General features: G+C 52.0%; 6 protein-coding genes across 6 annotated transcripts; 3 read left to right on the top strand and 3 right to left on the bottom strand.

The window, feature by feature from the left end:
* Nucleotides 1-8: 8 nt before the first annotated feature.
* BDV17DRAFT_293590 (GMC family oxidoreductase) lies at nucleotides 9-2,100 on the bottom strand (the record flags this gene model as incomplete). Its single annotated transcript, XM_073762648.1, has 5 exons — nucleotides 9-1,279; nucleotides 1,329-1,455; nucleotides 1,511-1,772; nucleotides 1,828-1,858; nucleotides 1,911-2,100. 5 exons carry the CDS (start codon nucleotides 2,098-2,100, stop codon nucleotides 9-11), a joined length of 1,881 nt encoding a protein of 626 aa, XP_073613207.1.
* A 2,536-nt stretch (nucleotides 2,101-4,636) lies between these two features.
* BDV17DRAFT_269708 (oxygenase MpaB family protein) lies at nucleotides 4,637-5,693 on the top strand. The gene has a single exon (XM_073758589.1). It carries the CDS (start codon nucleotides 4,716-4,718, stop codon nucleotides 5,598-5,600), a length of 885 nt encoding a protein of 294 aa, XP_073613206.1. The 5' UTR covers nucleotides 4,637-4,715; the 3' UTR covers nucleotides 5,601-5,693.
* A 65-nt stretch (nucleotides 5,694-5,758) lies between these two features.
* Nucleotides 5,759-6,574, bottom strand: BDV17DRAFT_293588 (uncharacterized protein; the record flags this gene model as incomplete). Its single annotated transcript, XM_073762647.1, has 3 exons — nucleotides 5,759-6,150; nucleotides 6,205-6,490; nucleotides 6,548-6,574. 3 exons carry the CDS (start codon nucleotides 6,572-6,574, stop codon nucleotides 5,759-5,761), a joined length of 705 nt encoding a protein of 234 aa, XP_073613205.1.
* A 221-nt stretch (nucleotides 6,575-6,795) lies between these two features.
* BDV17DRAFT_283321 (arsenic resistance protein ArsH) lies at nucleotides 6,796-10,032 on the top strand (the record flags this gene model as incomplete). The annotated part of the gene is made up of 5 exons (XM_073760337.1): nucleotides 6,796-6,996; nucleotides 7,047-7,149; nucleotides 7,252-7,489; nucleotides 9,096-9,576; nucleotides 9,640-10,032. The coding sequence occupies 5 exons, from the start codon at nucleotides 6,796-6,798 to the stop codon at nucleotides 10,030-10,032; spliced, it is 1,416 nt and encodes a 471-aa protein (XP_073613204.1).
* Nucleotides 10,033-12,848: 2,816 nt separating this feature from the next.
* BDV17DRAFT_269697 (pyridoxal phosphate-dependent transferase) lies at nucleotides 12,849-14,842 on the top strand. Its single transcript, XM_073758588.1, has 2 exons — nucleotides 12,849-13,584; nucleotides 13,633-14,842. Exons 1-2 carry the CDS (start codon nucleotides 12,986-12,988, stop codon nucleotides 14,624-14,626), a joined length of 1,593 nt encoding a protein of 530 aa, XP_073613203.1. The 5' UTR covers nucleotides 12,849-12,985; the 3' UTR covers nucleotides 14,627-14,842.
* A 1,186-nt stretch (nucleotides 14,843-16,028) lies between these two features.
* Nucleotides 16,029-17,798, bottom strand: BDV17DRAFT_299756 (uncharacterized protein; the record flags this gene model as incomplete). The annotated part of the gene is made up of 7 exons (XM_073763944.1): nucleotides 17,334-17,798; nucleotides 17,039-17,273; nucleotides 16,839-16,991; nucleotides 16,672-16,789; nucleotides 16,556-16,624; nucleotides 16,476-16,502; nucleotides 16,029-16,428 (listed from the first exon to the last, which is right to left on the bottom strand). The coding sequence occupies exons 1-7, from the start codon at nucleotides 17,547-17,549 to the stop codon at nucleotides 16,029-16,031; spliced, it is 1,218 nt and encodes a 405-aa protein (XP_073613202.1). The 5' UTR covers nucleotides 17,550-17,798.
* Nucleotides 17,799-19,658: the final 1,860 nt, after the last annotated feature.

The following is a 19,658-nucleotide window of genomic DNA, read 5'->3' as shown; positions in this document are numbered from 1 at the left end:
TATATAGTCTAAAGATAGACTTGCTCTGCTCTAACACCCTTGATCAGATCAGCCGCTTTCTCAGCAACCGCGTAGACCGTAGTCTGTGTATGCGCCGACGGAATAACAGGGAAAATAGACGCATCAACAACACGAACCCTTCCATTCGAACCATACAGTCTCAGTTCATTATCCACACATCCTCCCTCTTCGAGCTTCAGCATAGCGCAGGTCCCACTTGGATGCGAGAAGCTTGGAACCGCTGATGCTCTGATCACATCAACAAGCTCCGCATCCGATAACCCCGGCTTGGGATATTGGACAGCCGCGCCGATTGACTGAAGAGCTGGTGTCTGGGGGAGAAGATCGGTACTGAACCGCAGCGAATGGGCGAGCATCTGTAGGTCGAGTGGGTTACTGAACGAGCGGTAATTGACCGCCGGCATCGCATAGGGATCTGTCGACGCGGCCTGGACTGATCCACGACTCAGCGGCTTTTGGAGACTGACAATCACGACGAACAGATTCTCTGTGAGGGCTACTTTGTCTTCTGTCATATATTCGAGTATCGCTGCCTTGGCCTTCTCGTAGCCCTGGATAATGGTAGGGTCTACACCAGGACGAAGATATTTCGCGGCAGGCTGCTCAGCGGCGTGCACGAAGTTCGATACCGAGAAGTTGAGGTGTTCCGCCGTAAGGAACGACAGCGTATTTTCCGTGCCGACAGTCCACGGCCCCGTGCGGTTGGCCTCGTACAGCAACCCCATTTCGGCGTCGTATGTCGCATTTGTGCGTATGTAGTTGGGATCCTGCGTCGGATCGCTGAGGTTCGTTAGGGACAGGGAGCCGTAGACTGTTGCGTGATCCTGAAGGTTTTCGCCGACGCCGGGGACGTTGAGCACTTGATCTATACCTAGAGAGCGGAGAACAGAGGATGGGCCGATCCCAGAAAGGTGCAAGATCTTGGGGGTGTGGATTGCCCCGGCTGCCATGATGATCTCCTTCCGTGCTCGTACCGTCCTTGTCTTTGCGTCCGGGGGTGTAGAGTTTAGGGCTGGGTTGTATCGCGGTATGTACTCCACGCCAGTCAAATCCGGGGTAAGCCTTGTCACCAGAGTTTCAGGTAGGACGTGGTAGTTTGAGCGGCTCTCGGCAATCTCATGGTATGTTGTTCGTGCGTAGGAACGCTCCTTGGTCACTGGGTCCAGGTTGTTGGAGCTCCAGAAACCACCTAAGGCATTTGCGGAGCCATCGAGCTGAATCGGGATGCCAAGTTGCCTCAGGCCTTCGAAAAAAGTTCCTGTCTCTGAAGTGAGCACTGCTCCACGTAATGAAAACGGATTCCCTACTTCCTGTAGTGACAATGAATGGGGGGAACGAAGACTGGATAGGCCCGTTCGACCCGTGCGCACCCAAGTCAAAGGAGATCCCGTGCTCACTCTGCTGGGCTTCGGTCGGAGGCGTAAATGTTTCGCTCTGGATGAATAGTCAGTATCAGCTCTCCTGCGTGAGATGCGATGCTTTGTCTCACCTTCTTAAAGTACGACAGAAGTCCATCCCATCCCCAGGTCCCGTCGCCAATGAGTTCTCCCCAAAGGTCATAATCGCCCGGCGAACCACGATCGAAGGCCATTCCATTGATTGCGCTTCCTCCACCGAGAACCCTCGCTGCTGCGACGGAGGCAGTGCGGTTGTTAAGCCCGGCGATTGGTAGCGAGGTAATGGGCCAACTGTAGTTCACATAGGCTGTCTGCGCGAATCGCGGATATTGGATGTCTTTTGAGTAATTGTCGCTAGGAATTTAAGCGGCTTGAAGTAAAATAGCACCGAGAGTTACTACAGACGTACATCTTGCCTGCCTCAATTACCAACACAGTAGCTGTACAGTTCGTTAGCCTTTATGCTTGCCCGAGGGCTGAGAAGTAGCATACCGTTACTATCCTCAGTCAGCCGATTAGCGACGACTAGACCGCTAAGACCACCCCCGACGACGACATAATCGTACTCAGGGTAAAAGTCCGCCTCTTGATGGTCGACTTTCTGTGAAGACGCGATACGTCTGGCCTCGCCGAATTGACCAAAGACAAGCCCCAATAACGCAGATAGACGGGTGACCTTCATGGTGAACCGCGGGAGCCAGCGGAGTTGTCAGGGTCTCAGTCACATAGGAGTCATCTCATGGCAGAGGGGTTACTGCTGGATTTAAGTAATGATGACCTGGTCCCTTAATCTAGCAGGCCAAGGCGCAAGTCTGCAGATGTGCGACATTAAAGAAAAGCCATTGGAAGATTGAAGCAAGGGTCCCAATAGACCCTGACATCATCGTTCTAAGAGTTGAAATGACTTGCAGACCATCTTATCCTACCTTGCAGGGGTCATATTGCAGGAGTATTCAATCCGGGTGGCGCCTTCCTCAATCTCACTGCGCTGCCGACCCGTATCTCTCTGTTTCTGTTGGTCGCTTCTAGCATTCTCTAACAGTACTAACAAGATTCGAATGGGAATCTTGATATCTAAAGGAGCCCGAGTGGTTTCGCAGTACCCAGACCGGGCTAGACAACCCTAGTCGTCCCCCGGGCCTGAGCGGGTACAAACCAGGGCGTCAATTCCTGGCCGTTTCAGCTGCGACCGGAGACCCTTGGCTCATACACGGGGTAATTGACACGCGCATTCGATCAACTTCAGTCACCCTTGAGTCACTAAATCCGTCGAATCGGGAATAAGCAACCTGGACTCGGGTGAGGACAGTCCTCCAAGCGCCGACCGCACGCATTGCCTGCATGAGGACCGGTCCTGACGATCTTCTCATCCCCGCACCGCTAGCAAAATGACTCCGGGGCTCAGGGCCAAGTCTAGTCTATGCTGAAAAGTGCGAGTAGTACTTTCAATCCGTTGTAGCTTCGGAGGGGTCGTTTTCTCCAGATCAGTATCGAGCGAAGAGAATGAGAGAGGTGCACATCGTTCAGGCGATTATCATATGGTGCTAGTTGACGCAGCTTTTTTCAACTCTATGGAGACTACTTCATCTACGGAGCTAAGTTGGAATGGAAAAATTGAACATGATAAAAATTCATTGCGCATAATCAGCTAAGATCATTGTAGCGAGTGCAGAACAACGAGTGTCAACTGGGGCTGCCAAAAACGAATGTCGGGACTCACATTAGACGAGTTCAAGATCTAGAACCACCGCTCAGATTTGATTCTATCCATCTCCAGGAAGAGCCGAAGGCGGGACAGAGAGAGGCCTTCTTCCTCAGGGTCGGGGCGGACGGCAATTACAGTCCTTCGCGAGAAGGTCAACTGCTTGAGATTGCTTACCGTCCTGGGCCCCCACCCCGTCAAGTTGGTACTTGAGATCGAGCTTGAAGTGCGGCACAATGACAGACCTCAAGTCTTCCTCAAAGTCGATCTTGGGTGGGAGGTCAACTAGAATGGCCGGGTATATTATTGATTGGTTACCCTTGAAGACGTGCGAGACCTTTCTGAAGATCTCGACATTGACATCTCCGCCAAAGAACTTCAACTTCTTGCCAAGGTCTTTTTTTGAAGTGCTTGATTTTTTTTTTTTTTTTTTTTTTTTTGATCTCCTTCAGGGTTGGCTCAATGATGTTGATGGAGACGTCTCTCGCATCAGCTTCTGCCACAATCTTGCTTTTAAGCATCCGCAGGGTATGAGCCTTGCGTGTAACGAAAATGCTCCCAAGGACGGCTGTTGTCGTTGAGGGTTATGTTATTTTCCCTACAACGATTGGACGAGAGTGGGAACACGGTGCAAACATGGTCGCGGTTGCACTGACATAAGACACCTCTGATGAAACAATCTTGAATTGCGGGACTTCTTGGATGATGAACACCTTGGATGAAGGATGCCTGGAGCTAAGGGAGTCTCGAACGAATGTAGCTCTGATGTGTTGTGGAAGCTAGCCTTGTCGAACATGATCTGGCCGAGGATGAGGACTGTATTTATGCTTCGCGACACAAAGAGTCGGTCATGGCTTTGGTCTTGCTGAAGACACCTAGAATGGATAACCATCTAGACCGTTAGGATAGACCATTTCAGATACATCGGAGGGAAGGTCATGAACATAACAAGGAATTCAATCTAGAAATTACGGGTGTCCGATGTATTCTGTAAAGCCCTAATCAACTGGTCTTTTATCTACAACGGCATTGTCCGGCGGTTGTTCTTTCAGAAGGGCTAAACGGAAAACTAGGCAAACAAAGAAAGCATGATTGCCTGTATACCAAGACTCCGGGATTAACGCAGTATCAGGATCTCGGAAAGGTACAACTGTTCTTCCTAGGCTTTCAGGAGGAAAGAGCCTATGAACTACCCTAGTCGATGTTGGCCTGTGCGTGGCAATCAAAGCCGTCTTCACCAAACATGTTTGAATATTGCATATAATATCCGGGTTCCTAATGAACTCATTCAAAAGGCGACTTCAGATTATATGACTCCAAGCGCCACCTATATAAATGTCTTTATAGGAGCTTCATGTGATGCTGAGGGCTCACATGTGAATGACTCGCATAGCTGACTCAATCCTTGGCTTGCCCCAACTCCAATCAAGACCAGTAGAAGTGCCAGCAGGTGACCAGATCCTCTGCAGACACGTCCTCGGTCCGTATAGGCCCGCCTAATACCATAATAGATATAATGGGATCCTTGCACTGGCTAGTGCTTCACGCACCAGCATATTCCAGCGTGCGTCAATACCATCACCTATACGACCAAAATGGCACCACCATCAACCACCCCAATCTCAGACTCAAACGACAAAGATAAAGAAAAAGAAAAAGAACCCCCAACCTACACCCCCCTCACCTCCCCCCTCACCCTCCGCACCGTTGTCGAAAACGACATCTACCTACTAGGCGGCCAAGTCGCAATCTTATGCCAATTCGCACATCCGGCCCTCGCAAAAGGCAGCTACAGGCACTCCTCCTTCGCCGATCGAATTCCTCAGCGTCTCCGCAACACAGCACGGTTCCTAAACGTCGCTGTGTGCGGGAACGATCAAGAAAAAAGGGCCATCTTCGGCGTGATTCATAAATATCACGCCCGGGTAAGGGGAGACGATTATAGCGCTGATGATCCGGAGCTGCATAAGTGGACGGCGGCGACGTTATTCGTTTCGATTGTTCTGGTTCGAGAGGCGTTTTTTGGGAGGATGGAGAAGGGCGAGATGCAGGGGTTGTTGAGGGAGTGTGCGATTTTCGGGACTTCGTTGCGTATGCCGCCCGACATGTGGCCGAGGGATCTAGATGAGTTTTGGAAGTACTGGGATTGTAATATTGCTACGCTGGAGGTTACTGATATGGCGAGGAGCTTGGCGAGGGATCTCCTCTATCCTAGGAACTTGCCCGTGGACATGGCTTGGACAATGCCGGTTGCCAGGTTGGTTACGGTTAATTGGTTGCCTGAACGGTTGGCGAGGGAGTATAATTTGCAGCCGACTTTGGCAAGCAAAGCTGCGTATGTTGGGTTTGCGGCTTGGGTCAGGACGATCTATCCTTTCGTGCCGGTGTCATTGAAGGGGAGAAGGCATGCGGAGTATATGGTGGACCTCAAAAAGGCCGTGGAGCGAATCAATGAAACGGGCCACTGGGCCGGGGTCTGATACAGAGTAGTAATCAAGACTATCTGGAACGCAGAGACCAGCCTTGCGCATGGTTCTCAGTTGGCACTCCAAGCAACTAGGAGACTTTGTGATAAAGACTTCAAGGTTTTGATCGGATGGATAGTGTATTATATTGCCTCTTTAAACAACTACAATGCTCACCTAATTTCCGCAAGCACAGCAAACAGAACCCGATTATCAACCCTGCACCCCTCCCATTGAAATAGAGCGCTCCGGTACCCGCGTCGCAGCCGCATATCGAGGTCCAAAATGGTGAGGCCCCTTTTGTTGCATTTCATGACCATTTCGAGAGCGACAGCGCACACCGTGGTGTCTTGGTATGGATCTTCAGACGTGCCCGTGCTTAAGGTGGTATCCCATTCTCCCAGCCTGGGTGAAGCAGAGCACCAATGATCTGATCCAGTCGCAATCGGCATTGGGAGGTAGCTGGGCTTCTGCGTAAACTGTGTGACTTGCGCCGCGAATGTGGCTGGCGACCGAGGGAAGTCTAGCAGCGACAAGTCTTCAGGAATTGCAAAGTCTGTGGGCCCTATATCGGTCGTTTTAGAGACACCGCCCAAGTAATCGCAATTAGCGCTCTTACATAGACTGAATCCATTTCCGCCAGAGACGAAATCGTTGTTTGTCTTCTGTAAGGAATCGTGCGTGCCAGCCGACTGTCCGCTCAAGTTGGATCCGCTGCACTTGAGTAACTCTGTCAACTTCTCATTTTCTCGATGAAGCTCATCATTGTCAGACCGCAGTCGCTGTATTTCCCGGGAAGTTGTTTCCTCGATGCACGCAAGTCGCTGCTCCAGCTCCGCTACGTAGTCGCGTTTCCGCTGTCTGCAGCGACGCTGGTTGTTGCGGACACGGGCGAGGTCTTGTTCCTGATCTGGGTGTCAGGGCTCTCCCTATACTCGTGTGGTAAAACAAGAAAGGTCTACCTTGGTCTTCTGTTTGATACGCGGCATGGTCGATATGGAGATAGAGAAGCTGAAGGCGAAAGTGAGAGATTCCCCGCAGCGCTGAGAACCACGGGAATCTGTGTGATTGGCCGTGGCATGTTCCTGGTGACATCCCGTTTTGTCATCTCTTGATGCTGGTGACATACCAGTTATCAATGCATAAATAGTCCCTTCAGTGAGTTTGGAATTCAAGCTTGTAATCTCAGCTTCATATCAAGAACCCCGCCATGTCTGACACCACTTATAAGCTTGTCCAGTCGCATTATGGCGACATCGCTACAAAGAGCAATACCACCAGCCAGCACGACAAAGAAGAAATCATCGGCAGGGCATTTGGCTATACTGCCGAAGACCTTGCATCTCTGCCAGAGAAAACTAATCTCGGCCTGAGCTGCGGCAATCCAGTTGGATTTGCTAACGTCAAAGAGGTTCGTCCTTTGCCCGACTCACGCAAACAATCCGACTCTGACCTCTACAGGGAGAGACAGTCGTCGACCTTGGCAGCGGCGCTGGTATCGATGTCCTCTTGGCCGCTCGCAAAGTCGGTCCCAATGGACAGGCTATCGGAGTGGACATGACAAGCGTGAGTGCCCACCCTCGCCCTCAACTGTTATTCTACACCGACTAGAGTGCATAGACTAATCCAGCCAAGAGCATGATTGAACTCGCAAACAAAAACGCAGAAAAGGCGGGCGTGTCCAACGTAAAATTCATGCAAGCAAACATCGGCGCCATCCCCCTGCCCAACTCCAGCGTCGACTGCATCATCAGCAACTGCGTCATCAACCTCGTGCCCGCACCTGACAAACAGGCCGTTTTCAAAGAGATTGCCCGTCTGCTGAAGGCCGGTGGTAGGGTCGCGATCAGCGATATCCTGGCTCGGAAGCCACTCCCCGAGCGGATTACCAAGGATATGGCACTGTACGTTGGGTGCGTTGCTGGTGCTAGCCAGATTAAGGAATACGAGGACTATCTTGAGCACTCTGGGTTTGAAGGTATGTTGTGGCCGCATTTCCAGTAAGGGATAGCAGCGTACTGACCGGATAATAGGTGTCTTTCTCGTCGACACAAAGTCGGATCTGAACGTGTACAAAACGTCCTCGTATCTCCCTCGAGCCTCGTGCTGTGGCAGCGCGAATGCAAGCACGGACGGCAGCGACATAGGCGACTTGGACTTCAATGAATGGGCTGGTCAGTAATCCCTATCTTCTTTCTGTCGCGATGGGTTATTTAACCGTCGGCCAGGCTCCTTCCAGATCTACGCTATAAAGGCCTAGACAGCTCCACTTATGGAGAGTGCTTGCTACATGAAATGGAAAGCCAAGTTATAGCAGAATGGCACTGGAATTGAGTCAATTATTGTAACCGCAAATCTGTCCTCTCATCACGTATCCAGTAGTTGAAAGATATCCAAATTCCTCACCATGCAGCTGGAACCTGGCTGGCAGCCTAGCTCTAAACGCACATCTCGCCCGTCGGAGTAACCGCGCATAGAGGCTAGGATGCCCGCGGCGGCCTCACATGGAGTCGAGTCTCCTGCATCATCGCTAGGCATGACATGAGGGCGGGAGAGTTTCTCACCCGGGATCCGATCCTCGGGCATAGGTAATTCTCGACCACTGGCAGGAAAGAGGGGCGGTGGACCGATATTCGGATCAGTAGTAGCCACGGAAGTAAGCCAGGGCCCGTCACGCCCCGAATGTAATAATAACGGAGCCAGCTGCGACTCTGCTCGAGCCTCTAGGTCGTAGAATACATCCCCATCCGTATCACCACGCGGCGACTCCCACGTTTGCAATTGCGACTGCACCTGCACTTCTACCGCTGGCCCGACTTGAGATTGAAATTGCGGTTGAGGCAAGGGGTGACGTTGATAACCGTTTGCCTCGTGAGCTGTCAAATACGCCTGCACCTCCCGGTCCGAAACGCCTTGCAGTCTGAGCAGCGACCGCAGGAGTGTATTCTCCACAGCGACTTTCCGCCCCGCGGCTTGGACTTCGCGCGTTGCTTGCACGCCTCGCGCCTCGAACTTGCGCAGCCGGTCTTCGAGATCCTGCAGGTACTCCTTGCGTCGGGCTCGCGAGCGCCGCTGGTTGTCGCGGATTCGCGAGAGGGATGTTTGGGGGGTCTGGTTGTGTTAGACCGCATCAACTGCGAGAGGAATTAAGAGACTAACCTTGACGGTCATCGTGTCGTTACATGCTAGGGAGCTACCTTGTGGTAGCTATCACCCATTCGACAGCATGAGATAACCATTAATGGTTGCGGCAACTAAATGGTGGCGATTTTTTAGGCTTTAACTCGGTAGCGGGCTGGAGCGGGCGCCACGCACCGAGCATCTATTTCCAGCCAATCAGTGCTCACTAGTGACATTCCATTTGCTGCAAAAAAACGTCCAAGGTACATTCGAGACACTCCCATCATCAACTCTGTAAGGCCTCTCAATGTTCGCTCGCCGCTGCTTCCCACGCCTGCGGAACATCTCCTCCATCGTTCTCCGCCCAGTAGTCGGACCTCCTACCAGCAGATACACCGCAATGGCCCATTCTACTACTGCTCAACCGGGGCCAACAGTCCCTAGCCTCACAAATCGATGGCAAAGTAAAGACCACACTCTTGCGATCCCATCAACCGAAGACAACGCCGACATCCGACACAGATATCGCCCCTTTATCCTCGATGACGACGCCGAAGACTGGGTTGGCAAACTGGAACTCACAACGGCCATGGCCATGGCCACAAAGGAACTGCAAACGTCAAACGATAACAGACTCAAAGTCCTAGTCCTCTACGGCAGTCTGCGCCGACGCTCATACTCTCGCCTGGTAGCGCTAGAAGCCAGTCGCATCCTCTTCCGCCTGGGCTGCGACGTCCGCGTGTACAATCCAGAGGGATTGCCCGTCAAGAACGACACCGAGCACAACCACCCCAAGGTCCAGGAGCTGCGAGAACTAAGCAAGTGGAGCGATGGCCATATCTGGGTCTCGCCAGAGCAGCACGGGAATCTGGTAAGCGTCGCTCATCTCTTCTGCCCCCGGCATCTTACGGACCTGATTACTTATCACCTCCAGACCGCCGTATTCAAAAACCAAATCGACTGGATCCCCCTAAGCACCGGCAGCGTGCGCCCAACACAAGGCCGAACCCTCGCCATCGCGCAAGTATGCGGCGGGTCTCAATCCTTTAACGCTGTCAACTCTCTGCGCATTCTCGGGCGGTGGATGCGCATGTTCACGATCCCTAATCAGTCTTCGATACCGAGGGCGTATACGCAATTTCCCGACGAGGGTCAGCCTGGGGATCAGAGGTTGATGCCGAGCAGTAATCGCGACCGACTTGTGGATTGCATGGAGGAGTTTGTCAAGTATACGATTCTAATGAGGCCGCATTTGGACCTTTTTGGGGATCGGTATAGTGAGCGCGAGGAGAGGAGGCTCAAAGAGGAGAAGGCGAGTTCGGCCTGAGGAGGATCTTATCCATGGTATGATAGAGGTTTTTATGTACCTGAGTTAATAGACAATAGACTAGAGACGGGATTAGGACAAGGAATGGCTCTTGTAGCAAAGTAAGACTCAATGCCACAATTTGCGGCCTAGAACGAGCTCGGCTGTAGACGGGAAATGTCGAAGTACACCTCATACTATGCATACCCTACCATATCAGCTAATTGCTAGCCAAGCACCGAGTTGTAAATCTCTTAATCCTTCGAAGCGGATGGGACTACGGCCTTGGTCCGACTGAGACCAATTGAAAGCTCGTATCCTGGTTCTTTCGGGCCTTGCAGATCAGCCGGTGGCCATGGCGCTGGGGAAGAAAGGAAGATTCCGGGCCTTACTGACAGCAACTCTGATAAAACAGGCGGCATATCTACTCACTCTGGGTGGTATCGATGTACGCCTCGAGCGATGTAGTCCTCTCAGCCGCGTGGAGATCCCAGAAGCCGTAGCTGCATGCCAACCAGTTAGAACAGTGTCCCGGTCTCTACTTGAATCATGTGATATCAGAAGAAAGGCCGGAAATGTATATCATCGTGCTGTTCTGCGTATTCTTCAAATCATATATGATGAAGCACAAAACTCAATGAAGCCATTCGAAGCAGTATATTCCAGACCGCACACTGCCACAGCGCGGGCGAAGACAATGCAGGAACCTCTCAACCACAGCATCCCGAGCACGTGGAGGAGCAATAGAATGTTGACAGTGTGAGAACTTTGAGGAGGTCAGGTAGTCAGTGACGGCTTTGGTTCAACATCAAGATAGCCGTAATTGGAAAGGGCATGGGATTTGGATTGCTAGTTTTATTTCCTAGATTCTTCCTTATCCACTCATTGAAAGGCTACCTAGGTGAAGTACGTGAATATTCTTGACTGCCGACGATGTGAGTCCATTCATCTCTGCTGCAGGACCCAACTGGATCGAGCGTAGTGGCTGCCCGTCTATGCGCGCAGCGCCGAGGCAAGCGCGATCGCTGCCGGCAGACATCAGACGTCAGGAATGTCCAAAGCAAGTTTTCCTCCAGCTAGTGTCATCTACGCCGGCCAGAAGACGTCGAAGATGACAAATTATTTCATCTCTCGCCGGAGTCCGAGCCGAACATACTACGAGGTGACATGAGGCTAGATACGCTACCCTCAGCCGCTGGACCCCGTTGACCAGCATCCCGCGAAACAAAAAAAACAAAAAAAAAAAAAAAAAAAAACCACTCGCATTGTTGCAGGTCAATTACACCCTTTGTCTTTGAAGATCGAGTACTCCGGTTCCGTGGGATTGGGCTTCGCTAAATATAGTCCGGTACGTGCAACGATGGCGACTCAGTCCGAAACCGCATGCTGTGTGCTACTCTGCTACTGCCAGGTCTTTCCCAGCTACGTACGCCCCTGGCGCGATTCGCTGACAGGCTGATGCTTTCCTATCTGCTGCTCTACCCTACCTTATACCACGGGGCGGCTCGTTCAATTCGCAATTCGGGAAATTGTGCGCGCTTCCGACGAGCGGCAAACTTAGAACTTAGCCTGACCTGTCTCCTGCTCGAGGGAAGGATGATCTACCGAACCTATACAGAATTGCTCACTGTACCCCGGATCCAACCAGGCGGTACGCTTCCTCCGTCCTCGATAAGCTACGGTGACTCGAGGATCGAGTCCTGCGTAACAACGGCCGTGTGTGGCTGTGGTCTTCCAGCTGAGATGCTCTGGCCAACACCACGGCTTCCTCGCCCACAAACAGTCCATGAGCCAATCTATCGTCGTCTTCAAATAGCCCACTGCACTCCGCTTAGTCCTATCCCATTCCCTGCAACTCCTGGTCAGGTGGATGTAGGATACCGAAAGAGGAAACACAGATCATAGCATGTTCAAGCAACCAGTGGGGGCCAAATTCGAGTAAAAGGTGTGGGATCAGGTTGTCTTCGGTGTGACAATGATCGAAATCGCACTGGCCCCTCACACCCATGGTCGAGGGATGGCCCTGCTGCGGCCCCATGCAGCTGGACGCACAGCTGCAAAGCAAGGCACATTCTGTCGGCCCTCGTGTATCCAATCAAATGGCTTTTGCGGGCGAGCTCCTCCGGACATGTTCGCCTCGATGTTCGCCAAGAGAACGACTAATTTTTCCATCGAACTGGATCGTGGGTGTGGGGAGCCAAGATCAGTAGCCGTGCGCTATGCCCTCTTATCTATCGACTAGTGCATCTGGAGGAAGAAGCCGATCCCTCAATGTTGCTTGAACATGATTCGTTGTCACATAGCCACGTCAGTATCACAATGCATGAAAGAAATCCGCTCTGTTGGGACTCGGGTGAACTCGGTCGTGCTGCGAGCCGAGCGATGAGTACGGACGCTTCTAGCTGAGCATCGAGAAGAGAATGACATATTGGGTAGCACAGCTGCGTGATTGAGCTGCCATATATGCGAGGGACAGGAGGCATGAAGTGCTCAACCACAGAGAACGTTCTGCTCATGTAGTGGCACGGCCGGCTTATGCAATGACGTTCCGGCGCATCGCAACCACAACCAAGACTGTTAGCCCATTTCTCCATCAAACCCTGGTTCGTGTATGCAAGCCCGAAGCACATTGGTCGAGTTTCAATGGAGACTGGCTGGGGCTGCAACCGACCTATGGAAGCTGGCAATATGGTAGCCAAGCGCTTCAAGGAACCGGTTCGCTCGCTTGGGATTCGATCCTTCTGCCAATGGCTGCCCTGTAAGCTCAGGGCTGACGTCTTACTGGGCTGCGCCCACGCTGTCCAGGAAGTATTCCAAACCAGGCGGGGCGCCACTGGTAGGAGTTGACGACGACGACGATAGGTGAATGCCAATAAATATGGCGCTTCCCGGGCGCTCTTATTTCTGGTCCAGAAATCCTTCTATCGCTTTGCGTTGTTGCTAAACCGTTCTGTGGTCATTACCTATACTAGTCATGGACAAAGTATCAGAGGTGGGTAGAAAGGATGCCCAAGACTACAACAAAAGTATTGAGGATCTACGAGATGCTGAATACCCCAGCCTGAGAGACGTTGTTTACCTCGACCATGCAGGATCAACGGTATATGCCCAGTCGTTAATCCGGTCCTATGCTCTTGATCTCCAGACCAACTTGTACGGGAATCCGCACTCTGACAATACTCCGTCCCGAGTTTCTGGTGCGCGAGTAGACGCCATTCGGCTTCAGCTACTCCGGTTCTTCGGTGCGAATCCAGATCATTTCGATCTGGTTTTTACAGCCAACGCTACGGCCTCAATAAAGCTGGTGGGAGAGTGCTTGTGCCAGTATACTCGCTCACGTCATGCTTCGCCCTTCAGTAAGCGGCGCGGATTCGATTACATTTACCACCAGGACTCCCACACGAGCCTCGTTGGACTGCGAGAGATAGCTACCGGTGGGAGCATGTGCCTGTTAGGAGACGAAGCTGTCGAGAGATGGATTCGCAAGCCTAAAAGTTGCAGCTATAAGGACATCACACTCTTCGCATACCCAGGACAGAGCAACATGACCGGCCGACGTACTCCTCGGTCATGGTAAGGCGACCACCTCGCTGAATCAATATCTTTCGCTGACGTGCGCAGGCCAGCTAGGATCCGCCAGGTCAAAGCCGATACGTATATTCTCTACGACGCCGCCGCGATTGCCTCTACCTCCCCCCTTGACCTGTCCAATGCCGAATCCGCCCCGGACTTCACCGCAGTTTCGTTATACAAAATCTTTGGATACCCTGATGTTGGATGTTTGATTGTACGAAAGGCCGCTGCACATGTCTTGCGACAACGACGATACTTTGGTGGTGGTACTGTTGATATGGTGATCAACTCTTCTTCTGTTGGTGTACCTTCCTGGCATGCGATTAAGACCGACTCGTTGCATGATGCCCTAGAGGACGGGACCCTCAACTTCCACTCTATTGCCGCGATTCCTCATGCCATAGACACACATCATCGGTTGTTCGGCAGCATGAGTAATATTTCATCGCAGTGCGCGGTACTCATTGCACATTTATACCGGCAGTTAACATCCCTGCGCCACTCAAACAACGCGCCAGTCTGCAGGATCTATACCGGCTCCCGAACCCACGGCTTCGGAAACCCTAACGTCCAAGGTCCAACAGTCGCACTTTCCATCCTCGACCCCTCCGGAAACATTCACGGCTACGCAGACGTGGAACGCCTTGCAGACGAAGAAAAAATCTACCTTCGCAGCGGCAGCGTCTGCAACCCCGGCGGCATGGCCTATCTCGGCTGGGTTAGCATGAACGACATGAAAGCTGCCTGGAACGCGGGGCATCGCTGCTCAGATCCTATCCAGTCGGTGTATGGTCAGACAACTGGCATTGTGAGGGTTAGTCTTGGAGCTATGAGCACTATGGCGGATATCGAGGGCTTTGTGGCATGGCTGCGGCGGAATTATGTGGATCGACATGTTGGGATTGCGCTTTCGGAGAAGTCGTCTGGGTCCGAGTGTTCTTTGGAGCTTGCGAAGGCGAAGGCGAGCGCGAATAAGCGGGGCGAGAGTTGGTTCAAGAAGGTGCTCGGTCGTGTCCGGACGTTGTCTTGCCGGGGTGCTTGATAGATTTCTTGATCATTTTTTGCGTATACCTTTGTTCTACGCATGATATCTAACCATAGATCTGTTGTATTCGTTGGCGTTGGAAGTACCGGCCTATAGCTGATTGATTCTTTTTCCCCTTAGGTAGAGTATATAAAGGTGCGTTCTTGAGGTTACATATGGGACGTCAGAGGCCGGGCCTAGGCAATTTCTCTCGACTCCTAGGTAATGCTGTACAAATCTAGTGTTTTCCCTCCCGTCTCTACTTAGGTCTCCTCTTAGTTCCTCGCCTGTATATGGCGTAACTACTCCAGCATTGCACAGAGCCTATCGAGCGATGGGCTAAGTACCTGGTCGCTTCTATCATCGGTCGCACACTGCGTTACGTACCCAGAAGCAAGGGATAGCATACGACGCTTACTACGAGTAGTAGTCTCTTACACAGCATGGCATCAACAGTAAGGGTCAAGTCCCGACGTTCGTGCAAGAATCTCCGAGACGTAGTATTCCCCATCCGTCATTGTCTATCCCCCGGGCGTGACCCACGAGCACCCACGAGCACCCACGATCCTTAAGTCAGGGGTCGCAGTCGAACCCTCCAGCTCTCCAACCTCCTGAGCAACCATCGCCAAAAAATCTATAAGAAAGTACTATGTATGAAGCAACTACTACTACCGACATATGTCGCAATGCACACGTGGGTCTCGGCGTGAACGCGCCGAGACAAAAGTATGGTCTGATCCTGGGCCGTGGGGCGTGAGTAAGAGTTCTGCAGCTGTGCAGAGGATATAGATAGTAGACAAATATATTGATTAGTAGTGACCTCGGTAGACTTGTATGCATTCTCCGCTGTATACGCAGTGAATACGCTGTTTTAGTTCATGTAGTTCAACTACTATCCCAATGATACGATGCGCACTAATCAGAGTCGGAAGGAGACTATATCCTTTCAGAGTCCTTTGTCCGATCGATAGGAGATAGTATGGAGTATCTAGCAGATAGGCCGAGTGCGCCAAATGTTAGAGAATTAGAGAAAGTGGCCCTAGAGACTAAAGTACGATTCTAGAACCTCGGTCTCCAAGACTGCAGCCAGTCAGACACACCTCCTGTCAGCCGCGGGACGCACGCCACTATGGGGTCTTGTTCCGCCCATGCTGTCTTGTCATCCTAAAAAAAATCATAGCGCCCGGAATGGTTGCTGTCAGTCGCAACGCTGCTATTTTCAGTCGAGAGTTGAGAGTCTGTGGTGAAGGTTAACCTGGGTTGCTGCCACTGAATGCCTTTTGCGGCCCGCAAAGAGCAAGGCCCTTAATGACATCTCAATTTACGTTTATGAACAGGATCTGTATAGCACTTCTGGATTTGTTGCGTTGGAGGAAAGCATGAATAAACCGCCGAAAAGAAAAAGCAGTATTGAACACCATTATATCCGATCCTCTACAGTCCTTCTCGGTCCGATTATTGATACCCCGTGGTCGCTGCTTTCCTCGCTATGCACGGTGACTTCGGTCGTCTGCACGATTCTGGAGTTGATCGGACTTTGTCTCCTCGTCGCGGCCAGGTTTTCTTCGCTGCCGTCGGATTCGGCGATGGAGGGGTGTGTTGCGTGAACATGGACATGATATTTCTGCTCCTCGGCATCAATGCGGCTGCGGTGCAAAGAAGCCAGAGCGTGGCTGCTGGGTCCATAGTACGCTCCGGCAGTATTTTTGCGGGATCGCGAGCCGTAACCTGTTAGGCTGCGAGTGCTGCCGATGATGCTCTTGACGAGAGGCTTGATGGAGGGGAAGCTGGCTGCAATTATGCCGACGTTCAACTCAACCCTGAGCTCCCTGTTAGCTGCGCAGATGAAGCACTAGGGGTAGCTTACGAGTTCCAGATATGATAGTCGGCGTTACTAAAGTTCATGAGTGATCGCTTGGCTGATTCGCGTGAAAGGACGGTACATACCGGTAAGCCTCTGGCTCATCATAAACCCTGCTTTGTAAGACGGCCTTGACGATTGCTGCAGCGCAAGCACTGTGACGAGTTAGCTAGGGTTTGGGGAGCATATTCTGTATACCCACAAGTAACCAAGACTCAGAATTCCCATGAGCGAAGCTTTCGTCCGTCGGTTTACTTGGATATCATAAAACATAAAAACCGGCAGCGTCGCGTAAATAAAATCTGTGATGATGTTGATAGCTTCGGTCGTCAGTCTTCTGCGCTGAACAGCGTCGAGACGTAGGCTTACAGCTGTTGAACTTCCCAATCTTGAGATACGTTGCTGTCGAGTAGCACTTGGTACCTTCTTGCTCTCGTAAGGCAAAGTCCCAAGCAGCTGGTACGGGAATACATTGCAGGACGAGTGTCAATATGCACGCAATCGTAAACAGAACGAGAAAAACTGTGCCATGTCAGCTGCGTCGGCTGCGAACACTGGGCGTAACTCACTGAGTGATCCCAAGATAATGGGCTTCAGTAGCTTCTTTTGATTTGTGAATCGCAGTAAGAAGAACCCAATGGAAATCTTGACCAGACTAATGCCTAGAACGACCATGATCGCATGTGGCCACATCCATTTCAGCAGCGGCCCGAAATCGTTGTTGGCGAAAATAGCTTGCATGTATTGGCCCAGTCCGTGGTGACTCTCCCCGACGAAGCAAGCAAGGACGGCACCGGAGCAGATCTAGTTGAAAGGGTAAGGTAAGGAGGCGAAAGGGAATGCAAAGGGAATCAAGGAATGTACCATCGCAGCAACCATAATTCCATCTTCGACATAAAATTTGCGCAAGACGAAAATTCGCACGTAGCATCGCAGCAGCACCAAAACTCCAGCAAGCGCTGTCAAAGTGCCCACGATAGTAAGAATGCGAGGACTGTTGGAGGAGAAGTCGATATCTGAGATGTCTGGAGGCGTCACTGCCTGTCTGGCAGCCACTTGGGGGTGGTGCGCGGTCGCCATGTTGCTACATAGAAGGCGAGAACGACCAACAAAAAGGAAAAATGAAGGATCTAAAGGAGGGGTATATTGGGATTCTGCAGAAAACTGAAACTGCCTTATATCGGACCCTGCCTATGTTCGGCATGAACGGTGGATGTGCACAAAAACGGATGCACTCCGGAAGATCAAGCCCATCGGCGGTCCAGGTCGAAATGTGCAGTTATGAGGAGCCAACTGGTGCTTGACTCAAAGGCCAGAATGCGCAACGACCAGAGTGATGCAAAGTCTATCCCTTTGTTCCTCTGTTCCTCTCGTCGGCATCATTGGCTCCTCACTACTACGATCGGGTGAAGGATTACCTCTTCCGCGTGGCACCAACAGTCCAGAACGCTTCAAGAATGGATGCCTGTGGGAATTGAGTTTAGATACGGCATCCTTCGTCAGAATAAGAGGCTGACTGGCTTGCTCGAGGCTGGGGCAAGTGATGACTTCGGGGATATCCCAGAAAGGTACGGCCATACGGCGTCCCCTTAGCCGATAGTGCCTTCTTTCCGCACGGAATGTGCACATGGGTTGTTGCACCCCTGCAGGAACTGAAACGTGAAGATACTGGGTTTCTCCAATGCTCCTTCCAGCCACGCACGAGGCACGTGTTTGGCCGACCAGGGCCAGAATGCACCCCAGCCTGCGGAACCCAAGTCCACGATTATGGCAAGAGCCAAGAGCCTTTAATTGCCATCATTTTCATTACTTCATGAAGACGGGATATCGGGTCGGCCGTGCTGACGGCCTGATATTCAGCGGCTCCAGCCAGGCCCAGCGGGGCCAGCACTAATGCTGGTAACGTTATTGATCTGGGAGATTGACAGGTGGGCACAACGGGTGATGAGCGATCTGGTTTTCTGCGATCTTTCTGAGACTCAGCGACGGTCAGAAACTCCAATGTGCGGCTGTCGCGATGATCACGATGTACTCCGGAGTAGCGGTCCACCAAGGGCTCCTGGTGCCAGGCAGGGCGGAAGGATTGACCATAGAACGCCATGGCACCATTAATGCCGTGTTTCTCTGCATTGTCACTAACACAAGCTCACTTGCTGCTGACCACCGTATATTGACTATCGAAGCCAGTCCTTGTCCTCCGGAGTGTTGCCCGTCTTAGCAGGAGAGAAGAACCGGGTCCTCATTGGGCACGCAGGCGCATGAAACACGACCGGGGCCAAAACTGACGCCAACTGCACCGGCCAAACTTTTTTTTTTTGGCACTTCTCCACTGCCGCGGCCTTTTGAGTTTCCGGAGCCCACATTGAGAGTTGAGATTCAGAGGCCTTGCGCTGGATGGTGGGGACATCTGCCTGTCCAGCGTCGGATTGGCCCGCCCATTGATCAACAAGCACATCGCATCCCAACCTTCCAAAAGGAGAAAAGGGAGTATGTACTGCACTGTTCTTGGGCATCATACTGCAGCGATAAAAGGTGAATTTTTGTCACTCACCGCCGCATGTGCCCAGGGTGGCTCATTTTACCAGAATTCTTCCGCCAGCGGCAGGCCAGATGAACCGGGACGATGGCCAGGATGAGGATCCCTGTCGCAGCCATTCGCAGGCCATAAATCGGAGGAGAATCGGAAGCGAAGCTCGGCCCCAGATTAAAGCAGATTAACTCACTAACGAACCCTGTCAATCACGCCGCGTCCGCCCGCCTCTAGCTGCTTGGCTGCGGGCTAGGGCTATTCTGGCCACACTGCACACAACTCGACCAACATGTCTTGTCTTAATGAAGAGTAAAGACAAGCACAATGCCATACACAAACTGCTGTACCAATATCATGAATGGCGTCTATAGATACATAATTCCCTTGTTTTTAGGCTTCAAGCCTCCCGGACGCCTCCAACCCAGAGGCACAGGCACTAACCAGCCTAGACAGACCCCGCCCCGTTAATCTCACTAGACTGGCCCTAACGACGTTCTGGCCTCGCGGTTGTGAGTTGATTGCGGCACATTCGACCGTAGCCTCGTCAAGAGTCCAGTGGCTGCATCGCTCCTTGCGCTACTGAGATCTTCATTGTCCACGATGCATGGAAGGCGCATTGATGCACCTCTCATTTGCTGTGTCTCTCGGTGCCTTCGCCC

The sequence above is a fragment of the Aspergillus undulatus genome (assembly GCF_047715775.1).
Source record: "Aspergillus undulatus strain CBS 261.88 unplaced genomic scaffold BDV17scaffold_43, whole genome shotgun sequence".
In the NCBI taxonomy this organism is placed as follows: Eukaryota; Fungi; Ascomycota; class Eurotiomycetes; order Eurotiales; family Aspergillaceae; genus Aspergillus; species Aspergillus undulatus.
The sequence above is the reverse complement of the archived record's forward strand: the minus strand, read 5'-3'. Positions and strand labels throughout refer to the sequence as shown.